The sequence below is a fragment of the Rhinolophus hipposideros genome (genome assembly GCF_964194185.1).
Source record: "Rhinolophus hipposideros genome assembly, chromosome: 9".
Taxonomy (NCBI): domain Eukaryota; kingdom Metazoa; phylum Chordata; class Mammalia; order Chiroptera; family Rhinolophidae; genus Rhinolophus; species Rhinolophus hipposideros.
Window position 1 is genome coordinate 9,483,851 of NC_138055.1, and position 15,188 is coordinate 9,499,038.

Consider the following 15,188-nt stretch of genomic DNA (forward strand, 5'->3'; position numbering starts at 1 on the left):
AAAAAAAAAATTAAATGAACGTTTTATTTTGGAATGATTTTAGATTTATAGAAAAGTTGCAAAGATAGTAAGAGAATTCATGTACATTTGTCACCCAGTTTCCCCTATGTTAACATAATTTCCGTAACCGTGGTGCATTTGTCAAAACTGAGAAATTCACTTTGGTACAATACTGATCACTGAATTTTGATTTGTTTTGGATTTCACTACTTTTTCCACAAAGGTTCTTTTTCTACCCCAGGACCCAATCCAGGATAGACATTGCATTTAGCATACTGGTTTTTGTTTGTTTGTTTTTAAGATTAACACAGAGTTTGCCCTACAGGATAGCAGTGGTTGGGAAAAGAATGTGGATATGGGGGAGTACCCAGAATAAAGTCCTCAGGAGGCCTTGGTGGGACGGAGCCCAGGTTGGGTTCTGCAGGGGACACTGGGCCTTCCTGAGCCAGGCTGGGTGCCATGAAGTGCTTTCCACCCACTCAGCTCGGCCTGTGCAAAGCACAGAGCAAAGACGTTGAAGTTCATTGGCTGGTTTTAATACTATGTTTCCCCGAAAATAAGACCTAGCCAGACAATCAGTTCTAATGTGTCTTTTGGAGCAAAAATTAATATAAGACCCGGTATTATACTATATTATATTATATTATATTATATTATATTATATTATATTATATTATGTTATATTATATTATAATATTATATTAAAGACCCAGTCTTATAGTAAAATAAGATTGGGTCTTATATTAATTTTTGCTCCATAAGACGCATTAGAACTGATTGTCTGGCTAGGTCTTATTTTCGGGGAGACACGGTAAGACATGGTCTTATTTTACTATAAGACTGGGTCTTAATATAATATAATATAATATAATATAATATAATATAATGTAATATAACATAATATAATATCATACCGGGTCTTATATTAATTTTTGCTCCAAAAGATGCCTTAGAGCTGATTGTCTGGCTGGGTCTCATTTTTGGGGAAACACGGTAACTGACTGACCAAGTGTGGGAGCAGCTGCATTTCCCTTTCTGCAAAAGCCATTTGTGTCAACCCTGTAGCTTGTGTGGATAGTTCTGGAAGGATTCAGCCTCTGGGTGCCTGGGGGAATCCTAGGCTCTGTCCTTACAGCAGGGAGTAGGAGGGAAGCTGTCGCCCAGCAGAACCCCCGCCCCCCTCAGCTCCACACTCTCCCCCAGTTTCCTGGTTTGTCCTAAGTGAGTCCAGGCTGGATAACAAGTGGCTCTGCCTATCTCCTCCCTACCCCTTGTGCCTGGAGCGGGAAGGTGCTGTGTGTGAGGAGATGTGGCAATAAATATCACGGTAAGGATTAAGTGAACTTGGAGCCCATTGGGGAGTCCCAGCACTCAGATCTGAGTCCTCCATGGCTTACGGGGAGCACTCCATCCAAGAGCTGCAGGACTCAGCCATTGTCTCCCCAGACAGCAGCTGGGGCGCCAGGAGAGTTTGGAGTCACCTGACTTCTCAGACCCTCTGTTTCTGCATCTTCATCTATGGGCCATGGTTCCTAGTTCCAGGGTGCCTGGTCCCACAGGACTGTCCCTCCAGCCCAGGGCCTGGCTGGCGTGGGGCACTGCCCGTCACTTCCCTTCTATTTCCCCTTCTCCATCAGCTGACCCTCGTCTTCCTTCCTTCCACTTCTCCCTCCTCCCATATCTCTCATCTTTCCACCCTCAGGGGGTCCCACTCTGCCCCGTTTGGAGGAATGTCTATATCGTGCTCACGCAGTCTGCTCACTCGGAGTGCCACCTCTCTGACAGCACATTTAAGTGCCAGCTTGAATGCCACTGTACAGGCCCCAACTCTCCCTCTGTGTAACTCTAGGTCTCCTCCCTGTAGATTCCCTGTGACTCCATCACTTTCTGTCTTGTTTTATGGACAACTGTGATGAGGTCATATCTTCCCCAGGGACAAGATATGGATTCCCCAGGCTGGCACACAGTAGGTGCTTACTAAATGCTTATTGCTTAGAATTGAGGTGAACCGAATTCTTGGAAACCTCCAGTTCTTCGAGAACAACTCTGGCCCTGCCCATAGAAGCGAGTCCCCAGCTGAGAGGGTCCCTAGGTTGCCAGCTGGTGCCCCGGAGCAGGGATGCTCACTGGGGTGGCCAGGACCCAGCCTGGTACCTGAGGCCCACCCCCGCCCCCCTGCTGGTCTGCCAGACCGCATGCTCCGCCTTCTGCAAACGGCTGTGAGGGCAGCAGCTTAGGCAAGTTCCGCTTCCGCTTCCTCCTGCCTCCTGTCCCCCTGCTGCTGGGCTCTGGGTCCCTCACCAGGCTCTCCACACCCCCGGTGCCTGCAGAAACGCTCCACACCCTGAGCTGTCACCGCCGCCGCTCCCCAGGCCCCAGACACGATGCAGGCCATCAAGTGTGTGGTGGTGGGAGATGGGTAGGTACCTGGCTGAACTTGCTCACAGCCCCCTACCAGGAGCCCTGGTGTCCCTGGGGAAGCCCCCTGCCCCGCAGGAGTCCCTGGGAGGCAGCCAGGAGGAACTGTCCCTTCTTCTCCCAGGAACCAGAGGGAGCCCCTGGGTGGGCTGAGGACAGCTTCACTCTCTCTGCCCACCTCACTCTGGAAACTTCCTGGGTGGAGGGCACAGGACGGTGGGTGGCGATGCCTGGGGTCCCTCACCTGCACTCTGAGAGCTGGGGCAGGTCTCCCATGGGACCTCAGTCTTCAACTCTGTGGATGCAGGTGGGGGGTGGGGAGCCAAAAATCTGCCCTTTGTCCCCAGGCTGACCTGGACTCTAGTCACTGGTTTATTCTGATGTGTGGCCTTGGGCAAGTCACAGCACATCTCTGAACCTCAGCCTGGCCTTCTGGGAAAAGGCTCACGTCCTCAGGGTTGATGTGGGTCACTGCAGGCATTTTGAGTGGCTGTCCTGCACATAGTGTGTGCTCAATAAATGTTGGCGCCGTCTCCCCTCCCCCTCACAGCTGCCTGGTTGGGGAGGATGTGTGGGGGTGTGAGCGATGAGCAGAAGTAGAGGACATGAGAGAAAGGAGGGGGGACGGAGAGATGGGGGTGACTGTGGGGGTCAACGTGGGACCGGCGGGGCTGACACACTTTCTCAGCTGCCAGGTTATCCTGTCACCCTGGAGGCCTCAGTTTCCTCATCTGGGAGATAACAGGTCTAAATGCCAATCTCTCATGCCTCCCAGCAACGATACTGCCGGGCCCAGCCCACGGGTCTGTCCTGGGATTTTCCATATGCGCAACCCAGGACATCCCAGCATGTTTTAGCTGGGCAGGCCTCTTGTCCACCTTTCCTGTTCTATAGATGGGTAGCCTGAGGCCTCCAGAGACTCAGATCTTTCCTGGCCTGGGTCCCGGCGGCCCCTGCTTACTTTGGCTCTCATGGGTCGGTGGGGGTGGGCCGGCTGATCAGGCCGCTCTCAGCTGATTCTGATGCATGGCTGGCTGTTATCTGCCTGCCTGCCCACTTCTGCTTTGTATCTAATCTGAGTTGGGGAGGGCGGAAGCCAAGAACAACGTTCCAGTCATTCAAAGTTACCTTGGTGGCAGGCCCTGGGGAGGGCAGGGTGGGGATGAGAGGCAGGCCAACTCCTCAGAACAGGAAGTGACGAAAGAGTGCAGCAAGCGGGGAGGGCCAGGGCTGCCCCTTTGGCCCCCACCTGGGCCCCATCCCAGCCCAGCAGGCTGAGGGGACGACAGCACGAACAGCAGGTGACCACAATTTATTTAGCACTTACTCTGTGTCAGGCAATGGGCTTAGTCCTCCTCTCTATTTTATCCTCCTACCAATTAATACTAGGACCATTTTACAGGTGGGAAAACTGAAGCTCAAAGCAGTTAAGTAATTTACCCAAGACCTTATGGGCTTAGAATCCCCATCTCTCGGGCTCCAGAGCTCCGAGCTCTTAACTGCTATGCTCTCTGGTGAGGCAGGATGGTAGAGGAGGGACAGGCTTTCCCTGACATCTGCTGGGGGCTATGCTGTGCCCAGTTTTTTTATGGACTTCATCTAATTTACTTTTCAGTACACCTCTCTGAGGATGGACTCACCTTATACCTATCTTCTAGATGGGGAAATTGAGGCAAAGGGAAATTAACTGATTTGCCCCAAATCGTGCCACTGGCAGGTGAATCTGGTGTCTGAAGCCTAGGCTATGGTGGCAGAACCCCGGTCAGGTACCAGGGGCCCTGCAGCATTGGCCAGTTCAGTAGGTCTCCTGGGTACCGACTGCCCTTTACCCTCTGTCCCACATCAGTGGCACCTGGGAAAGTTCTTTCAAAACGGATTTCCAGTTCGCCCCACACCCATGGATCACCATCTCTGGGGTAGGACCTTGAGTTTGCCCTTTAACAAGCACTCCAAATGACTCGATGGCCCTCAGGTTTGAAAACACTGACATGGGGATCTTCAGATGGGGAAACTGAGGCCAAAGGGGTGGGCCTGGGTCTTCCCTGAAGTCTGGGCTAGGGAATGGGGCAGGTGCTCCGAAACTTTCCTGTATCTTGGACAGGGCCTGTGACAGCTGTCCTTCGGAATGTCTTATCTTTCAGAGCCGTGGGCAAGACCTGTCTGCTCATCAGCTACACCACCAACGCCTTCCCGGGAGAGTACATCCCCACTGTGTGAGTATCATGGGCAGGTGGGGTGCTCGGAGGATGGGGAGACATGCATCACCAAGCCCACCCCCTTTTCAGGCACTTCCTGTGTGCCAGGCTGTGTGTGGGCACGTGGGGGTCGGGCAACCAGGAGATGCCCCAGCTGGTCTGCCTGGCAGAGCTGCCTGATGATCTGGCCAAGGAGGCAGGCCGAGATGAGATGTCAGGATGAGGGCTGAGGGCTCCCAGAATGGAGAGAGAATGTGTCGGGGTGGGGTGGTGCCGAAGGGGAGCAGGTGGCCTTCAAGGGGGCCGCGAGGAAGAGGGAGATGGAGAAGGCTGCACTGAGCAAGAACAGCAGGGTGGGAAGAGGGGCTGAGTCAGAGAAGTAGAGGTGGGGGACAGGGTGGGTGGTGGAGGAGGTAATTCAGGCCTTGGTGACAGGAGCAGAGACACCAAGACATATGTGTTGTGGGGGAGAGGTCAGTGCCAACTGGAGACCAATTGGAGGCCCTGTCCTCTTGTTAGATGTGGAGGCAAAGTTGTCACACTCTGGAGGGAAAGGTAAGGGGAGAAGCACCAGCTCCTCCCCCAGCAGCCTCCAGTGACCCCCATGACTCACAGGACAAACCCCTAAGTCTGTAGTGTCGCACTCAAGGCTGTACGTGGTCTTCTCTCAACCTTCCCTTTTAGCTTCATGGCCACCTTCTGTTCACCAAACATTCCAGGAGCATTTCCAGCTCAGGGCCTTTGCTTAAACTGTTTCCTCTGCCTGGAGTGCCTTCCTTTTCCACACCCACAGGTTTAAGACCTCCAGGCCCAGCTCCAGTGCCTCCTCCTCCAGGAAGCCTTTCTGATCTAGTGTGAAGGGGTCTCTCACTCTCCAGAGTGACGTTATCTAACCTTTGACCATGGGCCTATGGAGGGCAGGGAGCCTCATCCTGTCGTTTCAGGTCACCTCCTGCGCTTAGCACGGTGTCTATGCACAGTTAAATCTACAGGTTGTCTTAGACACAGGTTGTCTTAGACACAAGTTGTCTTAGACACAGGTCTAGCATGTGTTTTGAGTTGACCTGCATTGAACTTCCTGGGGAGGTCCTACAAAGACTGATCATAGCGACCATCGTTTGAGGGCTGTGTGCTGGCCCCTGCATGAAATGTCACGCACGTGTCATCTCACTTGATCCTCACGGGAAGCTGGGGGGCTCATAGCCACTAAAGGTTCTGCCCCCAGGCTCACTGATGCCCTGTGCTACCTCTACCGATTTTATTTCCTGCGACACTGACCTGGCCCAGGCAGCCAGGAGAGGTCAGACAAACCTGGGGAGCAAACCTGGAAAACCTATTTCTACCCCACCTTGGTCCTAATTTCCCATCTAGCTTGGTGCCAATACACACCCCCTCCACACCTCCTCTTACCTGCCCGTTTGCCATCAATCATCAAATATCAGTACTTCCTAGTGCCGCGGGAAGGCTGGCTCTAGATTGAGCAGTGAGGCAGGTGCGGACTCAGGTAAGATAGCGCCTGCAGAAGGCCCTTGTCACCAGGAGTGTGCTGGCCCTGTGTGCCTGTGTGCCTGCATCTTCCTGTCCCAGTTGGGCTGGAAGGCCCACTTGCTAAGGGACCTCAGACCAGTCACTTCCTCTCTCTGAGCCTCAGTTTCCCTTTCTATAGGAGGTGGGGGGGTTGGCTGGGGGATCCCAAACTCATTGCCTGGGTGCCTCCCCTGTGCAGGAGAGGGAAGGTGTGTTCTCTGGTGCAAGATGGCGGGACCTACAGCCAGTAGTTCTCAGCACTTTGCAGAGACCGGGCCCTGGTAGACTTGGCTATCCTGGACAGCCTTGCAGGAGGACAGACAGAATGGACCGGACAAGCTCTGCCTTCCCAGGATGCTCTGAGGAGTTGGATCAGAGACTAAGCTGGCTTCAGGGGTGTGCCATCTTTGCCTCTGCACAGGGACCTGCGCTCAGAAGGGTCCTGGACTTGGTTTAATGCTCTCATAGCCCCATCTTGAAATTCACTAGGTTTAAGGCTCTCAGATTCCCATCTGGAAATTCTTCATTTTTGAACAAGGGGCCCTGTGTTATTATTTTGCATTGGACCCTGTGAAGTATGTGGCCAGTCCTGCGTGCCACCCTTGTCTTCTAGTATAAGGCTGCTCAGCTCTGGACAAGCCCCAGAGTGGCTCCTGCTACAATCCCTGCACCTCTGTGACCCAGAGGGGAAGATAAGCTGCGCTCAGTCCTTGACTTTGGACGGTGTGGGCAGCTGGGGAGAGTGAGTTGGGGCAGCCCAGATATCCCGGGAGAGCTTCTGGGGCTGGGCATGATAGGGTTTGCTGAACCTTGGAGGTACGTGCTGCCAGCTCAGGACCAGATAAGCAGAGGGCAGAGCTCCACTTACTGCCAGCAGATGGGGGTGGGTAAACAGCTCAAGGTCAAATCCCCATTTCACAGATGGGGAGACCAAAGCCTGCTGTGTGGATGGTCCTATGATGGGTATTGCCGACACAAAGACACGGCAGAAAGACCTTGCCTTCAGGTGCCTGTGGCATAGGGGTGTCCCCCTTCCACCAGTCCTCCTTATAGCCATTTTCAAACGGAAGCCTAGGTGAGCTTTCAAATGCGAAAATGAGGTGGAGCCACATTCCGACTCAATCCCTTCCCTGCTTCCTCTTCATACTGAAATCCCACCTCCTAGCCTGGCGTTTGTTCCAAGCCCTGAATGACACGCTCTTCTCCTCAACCGTCCCAGACTCACCAGCTTCCCCCAAGCCTCTGCCCTCCCCCTTTCCCATCATTCAGTTCCCAGCTCAGGTATTACGCCCCTGACACCCTGTCTAAAGGGTCCCCTCCCTCCACCCAGCCCCCTCCATCCCACCACTCTGCTTGACACTTGGCAGCCTGTCCTGATCTGACTTCCCCTGCCAGGATGGGAGCTCTGGGGGGACAGGACTCCAGTCTGTCGAGTTCACTGCTGTTGCACCAGCTTCTAGAACAGAACTAAGCATATTGCAGGTAAGGGATGCTCTGACCTGCCCCGAGAAGGTGCTAGAACTCGGGCACACCTTTCACCGGCCCCCATTTTCCTCCTCCACTTTATTCCAGGGTCAGGGCTGGGTTTGCAGCCCTGGGGAATGCAGAAAGAGGCCGCCCAGACTCTGGGTGAAAACACCCCAACTGTGTGACCTTGGGTAGGTCACTCCTAGTCTCTGATTTGTAGTTTCCTCGTGTGTAAAAAGGGGACAGTGGTAAAATCTACTTCCTGGGCCCACTGAAATGCTCTAAGATCGAAGGACCTGAAATAGCACTTCATACCCCGGGTGCTCAGCAAATGTGAGCCCCCTGTCCTCCCCAGAGTTCAGGGTCAGCCCCACACTCCGGCTCCAACTCCACTGAGTCTCCAGCCATGAGATCATGGTGATGCGTACCACGTGGGCTCAGGATTGGGTAAGAGGGTCTAATCCTGGCCCCGCCACCAACTGACTGAGATCTTAGGCAAGTCCCTTCCCGCTTGTGAGCCTCAGTTTTCTCATTTGGAATCTAGAATGAGGGTTGGCCACCGTGGTAGTGTAAGGTCCTCTGGTCCTGGCTGCCTGTGGGTCTCTGAAGTAAGGGGAGCCCTGAGAGCTGCAGAGCACGGTGTCTCTATAGCAATTCCTTGGGCTCTGGCAGCTGGTCCTCTGGAGGGGGGGCGGTGTGTGGGGACATCAAACATGAGATCGCTCAGCTTGTCAGCATTTCCCTATGGGGGTGGCGTGAATGTCTTTGTCTCTTTGGATCCTTCTAGCGGCCCCTAGAAATAGGGCTTTTTTTCACAGTGAAGAAAGTGAGGCTCAGGGAAGCTAGGTGACTTACCCAGGGTCACACAGTCAGGACGAGTCTTCACAGGAACTCTCTGTTCCCTCTCAACTCTGGGTGGCTGTCGCCAGGCTCATTTTCCCACTCACTTGCTCACTAATGGGTGGCATGGAAGAAGCAGGGCTCAAATCCCAGCTCCTCTGCCTATGAGCTGGCTGGTCTTGGAAAAGTTACTTACCCTCTTGGGGCTTTGGTTTTCTCATCTGTCTAATGGGAGTAACTTAAGGCCCTTTTGCCTGGGTCACATGGGACTTTAAGACCTAACTTATGAGGAACCCTAGCCTCTGCCTGGTCCCAGAGTAGATGCTCGGTGCTGCCATAAGTCCCAGGACACAGCTTTTTCCCCATGGCCACAGCCCATAAGGCCCTGGGAGTGGCTCAGAGAAGATAGTCACCTTTGGCTCAAGGAATTTTAGAGGCTTTTTGGCACCAGAGTTTCAGACTGGACATTAGAGGAGAGAGTATTCCAACACCCTAAGCTCATCCTAAAGGAGGGTTTCTGGCCAAAGTCAAAGACAACACAGATCCTTCTTTGCCCATCATGCCCAGTGGTGTCTCCCTAGACCTGAAATCCTACGGTGGTATGCGTGGTGCCCAGGGTAGGTATACAGAACACCTACTATATGCCAAATGCAGTGCTGGCCTCAGGGTGCAGTGAAGAACAAGCCAGACTTGGTGCCTACCTTTTGGGGTGCTGGACTGACCACAGATCGCTGGGATGGGAACCCAACCTGGCTGGGCGTCAGAGACTAAGCTGGAAAGGCTTCCCAAAGGAGATGACTTTGAGATGGGGCTGGAGGAAGGATTGAGGAAGAGTCAGTCTGGCAGTGGGAGGAAGAAGGGTGGAAAGACAGGGAGGGGTGTTTGCAGGAGCTTTCCAGGCAGGAAGGAGCAGGGCCATCTATGGAACGGAGAGGTGACAAAGACACGCTCCAGGGCTGAACAAGAGCAGTGTGTTAAAAAAAGTCAGGCTGCAGAGCTGACGCGGGCATGGCCCTACCCACATGGCGGGACAGGAGCACACTAAGTGTCTGCTCATGGTGAAGGTACGGCAGTTGCCTGAGGGACCGAATGATGAGCTCTCTCCCAGAGGTGGCCCGGAGGCTTCCCCACAAAGGAGGAACTGTCTGGGCAGGATTTTGAAGCATCACTAGGAGACAAGGGTGAAAAGAGGAGGGAAGAGTATTCCAGAGAGAGGCACAGATAGGAGAGTGTGGAGGATATTTGAATAAGGAGAGGTGCGGAGGGAATTCCAGGCGGGGGACACAGCGTAAACAGGTGCAGGGGAGTGGGCAGTGTGCCCAGGAAACGGCCTGGCTGGCGTGTGATGGGAAAGAGTACAGGGAGAAGCTGGAAGAACCTGAAGTCTCAATGGGCCAGGTCAGGGGATGAAGGCCTAAGTGGGTGACCTCAATGAAGAGAGACAAGGTGGTTTCCCCAGCCCCCAGGGACAGGGTGTGGGGGCATCTGAGGAAGCACAGCCATGGCACGGGGCAGTGAACACTCAATGTGGAATCAGATAGAAATGGCTTCTCACCTAGTTTGGTCACCCATTGACTGTGTGGCCTTGGGAAAGTCACTATACCTCTCTGATCCCAGTGTTCTCTTCCACCCCATGAGAAACCAGCATCTTGCTCTCGGGATGTCTGTAGTCAGAAATGCTATTGGGCTGAATTTTTTAAAAATCTGGAAGCTCATTTGATGGCTGTGGAGGCCTCTCCGAGGGCAAGGAGGTTTCAGCAGTCACTGTTAACATCCCACCCTATTCCTTCCACGTGTGTGTCCCTATTGTGTGCTGGTGGTATTTCCCAAAGCTCCTGTGACTGATGGCTTTCAGTGTGCACTCGGGGTGGGCTGGAAAACGAGAATTAACACCCAGGACGTCCGTCTGCCAGTAGAAGATGGGGAAATAGTCCAGCTTCCTGCCCTCTTTTGGGAGCACCCTGAGCGTAGCCCACGCTGTCTCCCAGGAGGCCCACAGGCCGGAGCCCGAGTTGCCGACAGTAGCAAACGCTCACTGGCATGCCTTATGTTGGCTGCTGTCCCCTCTCTCCTCCTGTAGCCTGTCAGGGCCCACTTTCCCAATAAACCACTTGTATAACCTCCTCATCGCAGAGGGGACCCAACCTAAAACGGGGAGAAACACTTGTTCAGCAAATACTGGGTGACCAGCCTCAGTGTCCTGCACAGGAGGTGGGTACCTCTATTTTGATCAAGCTTTGGAAGGAATGTTACACTGCTTTGGAAAATCACCTCTCCCAAGGCTAGGTGAGGGCTGAAACCTAATCATCGAGGCAATGGTTTCCTTTTTATGCTTACTTGCATTTACAATTTTGTGTGTGGTGAATCAGTAATGAAAAAAGAAAATAAAAGGAAACCCTTTTATTTTGCATAGTGCTGTGTGACTTTGGTTCCATTGCAGACCCTCTCTGGGTCTCAGCATCTGCCATGAAACAACTCAGGCCTGGCCTGGAGGGCCCCGAGCTCTGGGTCTGGAGACTGACCCTTCCATCTTGCCTGCTTCCCATAGGTTTGACAACTATTCAGCTAACGTGATGGTGGACAGCAAGCCGGTGAACCTGGGGCTGTGGGACACGGCCGGGCAGGAAGACTACGACCGCCTCCGGCCGCTCTCCTACCCGCAGACGGTGTGCAGCCCCCGCCTGCCTTGTGGACCTGGCCTCTGCTCGCCCTGTTCCCTCTGCATCGGGTGCCCTTGGGCCAGCTTGGCCTGGTGCCCCCTGACCCTCCCCTTCCGGTCCAGCATGAGGACTCTGCCTTGTCCTTCCTCCCTGGGCACAGCCAGGGACTCCTCCCGTGCCCGCAGCCCTCCCTCAGGCCCCAGTTATCTCTGCCTGTCTTCCCAGGCCCCCGCCTCATGGGCTCTGGCACCACCTGGCTCCCTGGGGGTGGGGCAAGGAGACCTGAAGCCTCAATAGGGAGCCTAGGCCAGTGAGCCCTGGGTGTGCTGGGTCAGGGGAGAAGAGATGGGGTAAGCCTGCAAGGTGGCACTGGGGCTGTTGGGCACCCCCGGGTCCTTGGCTCACCCTCCAGGGCTGGGGCTGGTAACCAGACATTGGAGCAATTGAGTGCCTGGGTAGGTGTATGGATTCTGGAGCTCCAGATGGCAAACCTTTATCTTTGTAGCCTCAGTCTCCCCATCTGTGGAATGGGGGTGACAGCAGCACTGTTGTAGGGTGCTGTGTGAGGACGAACCACTAAGGACAGACCCTGGCCTCTGGGAAGTGCTGGATAAACTAACAGCAGTCTGGTGGAAGGGGAAGGCGGGCCTCCCTGCTCTGACAGACCCTAAACTCAGTGTACCCTGGGCTGCCCCACTGCTCAGTGCTGCTTGGTGTGGGAGGGGCCCAGGTGGGACACCCTTGGGCTTCCCCTCATGGGTAGCACTTGCCTGCTCTCTCCCCAGGATGTCTTCCTCATCTGCTTCTCCCTTGTCAGCCCAGCCTCCTATGAGAACGTCCGTGCCAAGGTGAGCTGGGCAGAGGCAGGCCTGAGGGGCCTGGGGAGTCTGGGCGCAGGTGACCCTGAGAAACGTAGGGAGGGAAGGAAGGACCCGTAATTTGAAGCCTATCTCTGGGGGCAGCAGAGGGTATGAGCAGAGAGGGTCCCCAGTGCCAACCCGGGCTGGGGGGACTCGGGATGAGACTCAAGGGAGTCTCAGGGGGGCCTGGGAGTGTCAATTTTCCTCTGTGCCCTCTCTAACCTTGTTCTCTCAACTCCCCGCACAACCTCATGCCACCTCTTATCTCTGTACAAAATCATGCCTCCTCTTTTCCTGCAACCATGTGCCTTCTCCTCGCTGCACAACCTCACGTCTCTCCTCCTCACACCTTCATGCCCACACCTATTTTCTCACAACTCGGTGCCCCTCTTCTTCCCCGCTGTCATGCTCCCTCTGCTCCCCACACAACCTCGTGTCCTCTCTCCTCCCGGCACAACCTCTCTGCCCCCCACCGCCTACCTGCCCAGTGGTTCCCCGAGGTGCGACACCACTGCCCCAGCACACCCATCATCCTGGTGGGGACAAAGCTGGACCTGCGGGATGACAAGGACACCATCGAGAAGCTGAAGGAGAAGAAGCTGGCGCCTATTACCTACCCACAGGGCCTGGCACTGGCCAAGGAGATAGGTACGGGGCTCGGGCTCAGAGAGGGGAGCTGGGTGCGGGGGGTGGGGGAGCCCTGACTCAGCCTCATGGTGATTGCAAACACGAGCTCCAGGGCCAGGCTGTGCAGTTCAAACCCTGACTGTGTTGTGTACTAGCTGTGTGACCCTAGACCAAGGACTAAGCCTCTTTGTGCCTGTTTCCTCATCAGTAAAACCTGGCAACAGTAACCGTTCTGGGCAGTTGGGAGAATTAAGTGAATTAACACACATGAAGCTCTTAGAGCAGCACCTGCACCCGGGAAGCAGTCTGTGTTAGTTATTAGTAGTAGTAGTAGAATCCATAATCAGATCTTGAAATAAAGTGTTTTGCAGACAGAAGCAGGGATAGCGTGGGGTGTGCTGTGGCTGCTTGCAAGATGAGAAGCCTAGTCAAGTTTAGATTTTCCAGGAAGGCTTCCTAGAGGAGGTGCTTCTGCCTGGAGTTTGAAGGGTGAGGCCTTCGCTTCTGTTTTCACCTCCTTCCCCTCACCCCCAAGGCTTCTCAGCCCAACTTCTGTTTGCCTCCTGATCACTGCACCAGAGAAGTAAAGTGACTTCTCAAGGTCACACAGCTAGTAGGTGGCAGAACTGGGATTTGAACACAGAACAGCAAATTGCTGGCTGGGGGGCCTCCTCGTGGTGCATCAGGCCTGCCTGCACTGGGGAGGTGATGACTGATGGATCTGGCCTCTCCCGTGGCATTGGGACCTGCTGTCCCTGGTCAGGCCCTGACCTGCCTGCAGCCCAGGGACGGTGCACTTGCCCAAGAGCCCGGGACTACCAGCAGGTTTGGCCACTATGAACAGTGACCCAGCTGCCCATTGTGTTCTGCCTCACCCCAGGGTCCTGCAAGCCCAAAGTTTGGCCCCCGAGTCTGTCAGACCTCCCAGCCTGTCCCTGCCTCAGCCCCACCACTCTTCCTTCCCCCGGAACTGGGAGGGCCCTGGGGACTCACAACTCTTCACAGGAAGAGAAACCGCAGCTACCACCTCCCCCTTCCCGTGACTAGCCTAGTGACAGGGCCATCTTCCCCAGGGGACCTCAGGCTGCTGCTTAAGCTGAGAGTCCCATGCTCCCAGGCCCACTGGGCTATCCTCACAAATATCGGGGATTGCACCCCTGCTTTCCCTTCTTGCTGACCTCAGCCTGTCCCCCTGGACGCCTTCCACCCAACATGGACGCTCCTGCCTGCAGCTGACCCTGTCCCTTTTAAAGCACATGTTTTGGGATAAGAAGGGGTCTGAAACTCTGGAGTCTGGTCTTGGCTCCGATAGTGACTGTCTGTGTGACCTTGAGCCAGTGGCTCCTCTCTGAGTCTTGGTCTCCATATCCACACGAGCCAGGCTGCACAGTCCCTTACCATCCTTTCTCCTCTATAAGGAGGTGACTTGGGGGGTACTGTCTTGGCCTCTAGCCAATTCCTTCTGAGGCTGATCTCAGGCGGTAGTGGGGGCAGGGGCAGGGGCTTTGAGCTTGTCTTGGACCAGCCCAGGTCAAGGAGGAGGAGGCCTGGTGGCCCTAGGCCTGCAGAGCTGATGAAGATAGCAGCTGCTGCTGCCCACCTGGGCCTCTCCCTGGCCCTGGGGTGAGCAGCTGTGGAGGCAGCTCTGATCCCAGCTGGTAATCACAGCTGACGGATTGAGTACCTCCTGGGTGCTGGGCCCAGGCATTTTCCCTCTTCATTCTTAGAGCAACGATGGAGGGACTCATTGCCCTCACCTTACAGAGGAGGAAACTGAGGCCCCGGGAGTGAAACCACTGGCTCAAGGTCACCCAGCTAGGACATGGCAGAGACCAGATTCTAACGTCGGATGCCTGGCTCCCTCGATCATGAAGATTAGGGTCGCCAGCTGTCCCCTGGCCTGCCTCCATGCCCTCTCTGCAGCTCCCCTGCCCCTTACCTCAGCTTGATAAGCTACCACATGTCACATGGCCTGGACCGGTGGGAGACTGAGGCACAGAGAGGACTGGCAAAAAGTCCTAGACCAGACCAGAGGCAGAGCTGAAGCAAGCCCAGACCCTCCAGCTCAGGAGCCTTGCTTTGGATACCACTGAGCCAAGAAAAGCAAGAGGGTGGTGGGTGCCAAGGAGATAGGTGTAGACAAGGTAGACACTGGCTATGGTCCCTGGCAGAGAAACAGTAGCCAAATGCCCAGTGACACCCTTCTAGGCACAGAAGGTTATGGTAACAAGACTCCTGGACCTATCTCAGGGTGCTCCGTTCCTGCCAGCCAGGTCCTGGGACCACTGCCTAGGCTCCCTGGAGGGAGAGTGCTCCCACGTGGGGGGGAAATCTAGTGTGTGACTCTGGGCAAGTGGTATTCTCCCTGAGCCTCAGTTTCTTCATCCCTGCCCCACCCTTTTGTTCTCCCCAGCCTTGGGCATCGGCGGGCTTCCTCTTTCTAGGGGCTGCCCCTCCTGAAATCCTGGCTCCCCTCCCCACTGCTATATGTTTCTGGGCCTGTGGCTTCCCCTCTCTGGGCCTGTTTCCTCACCTGGGAAGTGGGGAATCACAGTAAGTCTTCATAGGAAGCGCCCAGCTTGGTGCCTGGCAGG

At 54.9% G+C, this 15,188-nt stretch overlaps 1 protein-coding gene across 2 annotated transcripts in view; it reads left to right on the plus strand.

Annotated features, from left to right (window-relative positions):
* RAC2 (Rac family small GTPase 2) overlaps nucleotides 1–15,188 on the plus strand; it is a 36,503-nt gene that overhangs the window by 18,965 nt on the left and 2,350 nt on the right. The window contains exons 1-5 of one of the 2 annotated variants that reach the window (XM_081059296.1): nucleotides 2,281–2,419; nucleotides 4,560–4,631; nucleotides 10,996–11,113; nucleotides 11,893–11,955; nucleotides 12,456–12,615. In XM_081059296.1, the coding sequence (XP_080915422.1) occupies nucleotides 2,385–2,419; nucleotides 4,560–4,631; nucleotides 10,996–11,113; nucleotides 11,893–11,955; nucleotides 12,456–12,615 (448 nt within the window). In that variant the 5' untranslated portion in view covers nucleotides 2,281–2,384. Of the gene's footprint in view, nucleotides 1–2,280; nucleotides 2,420–4,559; nucleotides 4,632–10,995; nucleotides 11,114–11,892; nucleotides 11,956–12,455; nucleotides 12,616–15,188 lie in introns of those variants that run through there. The other variant, XM_081059295.1, reaches the window with a different exon arrangement.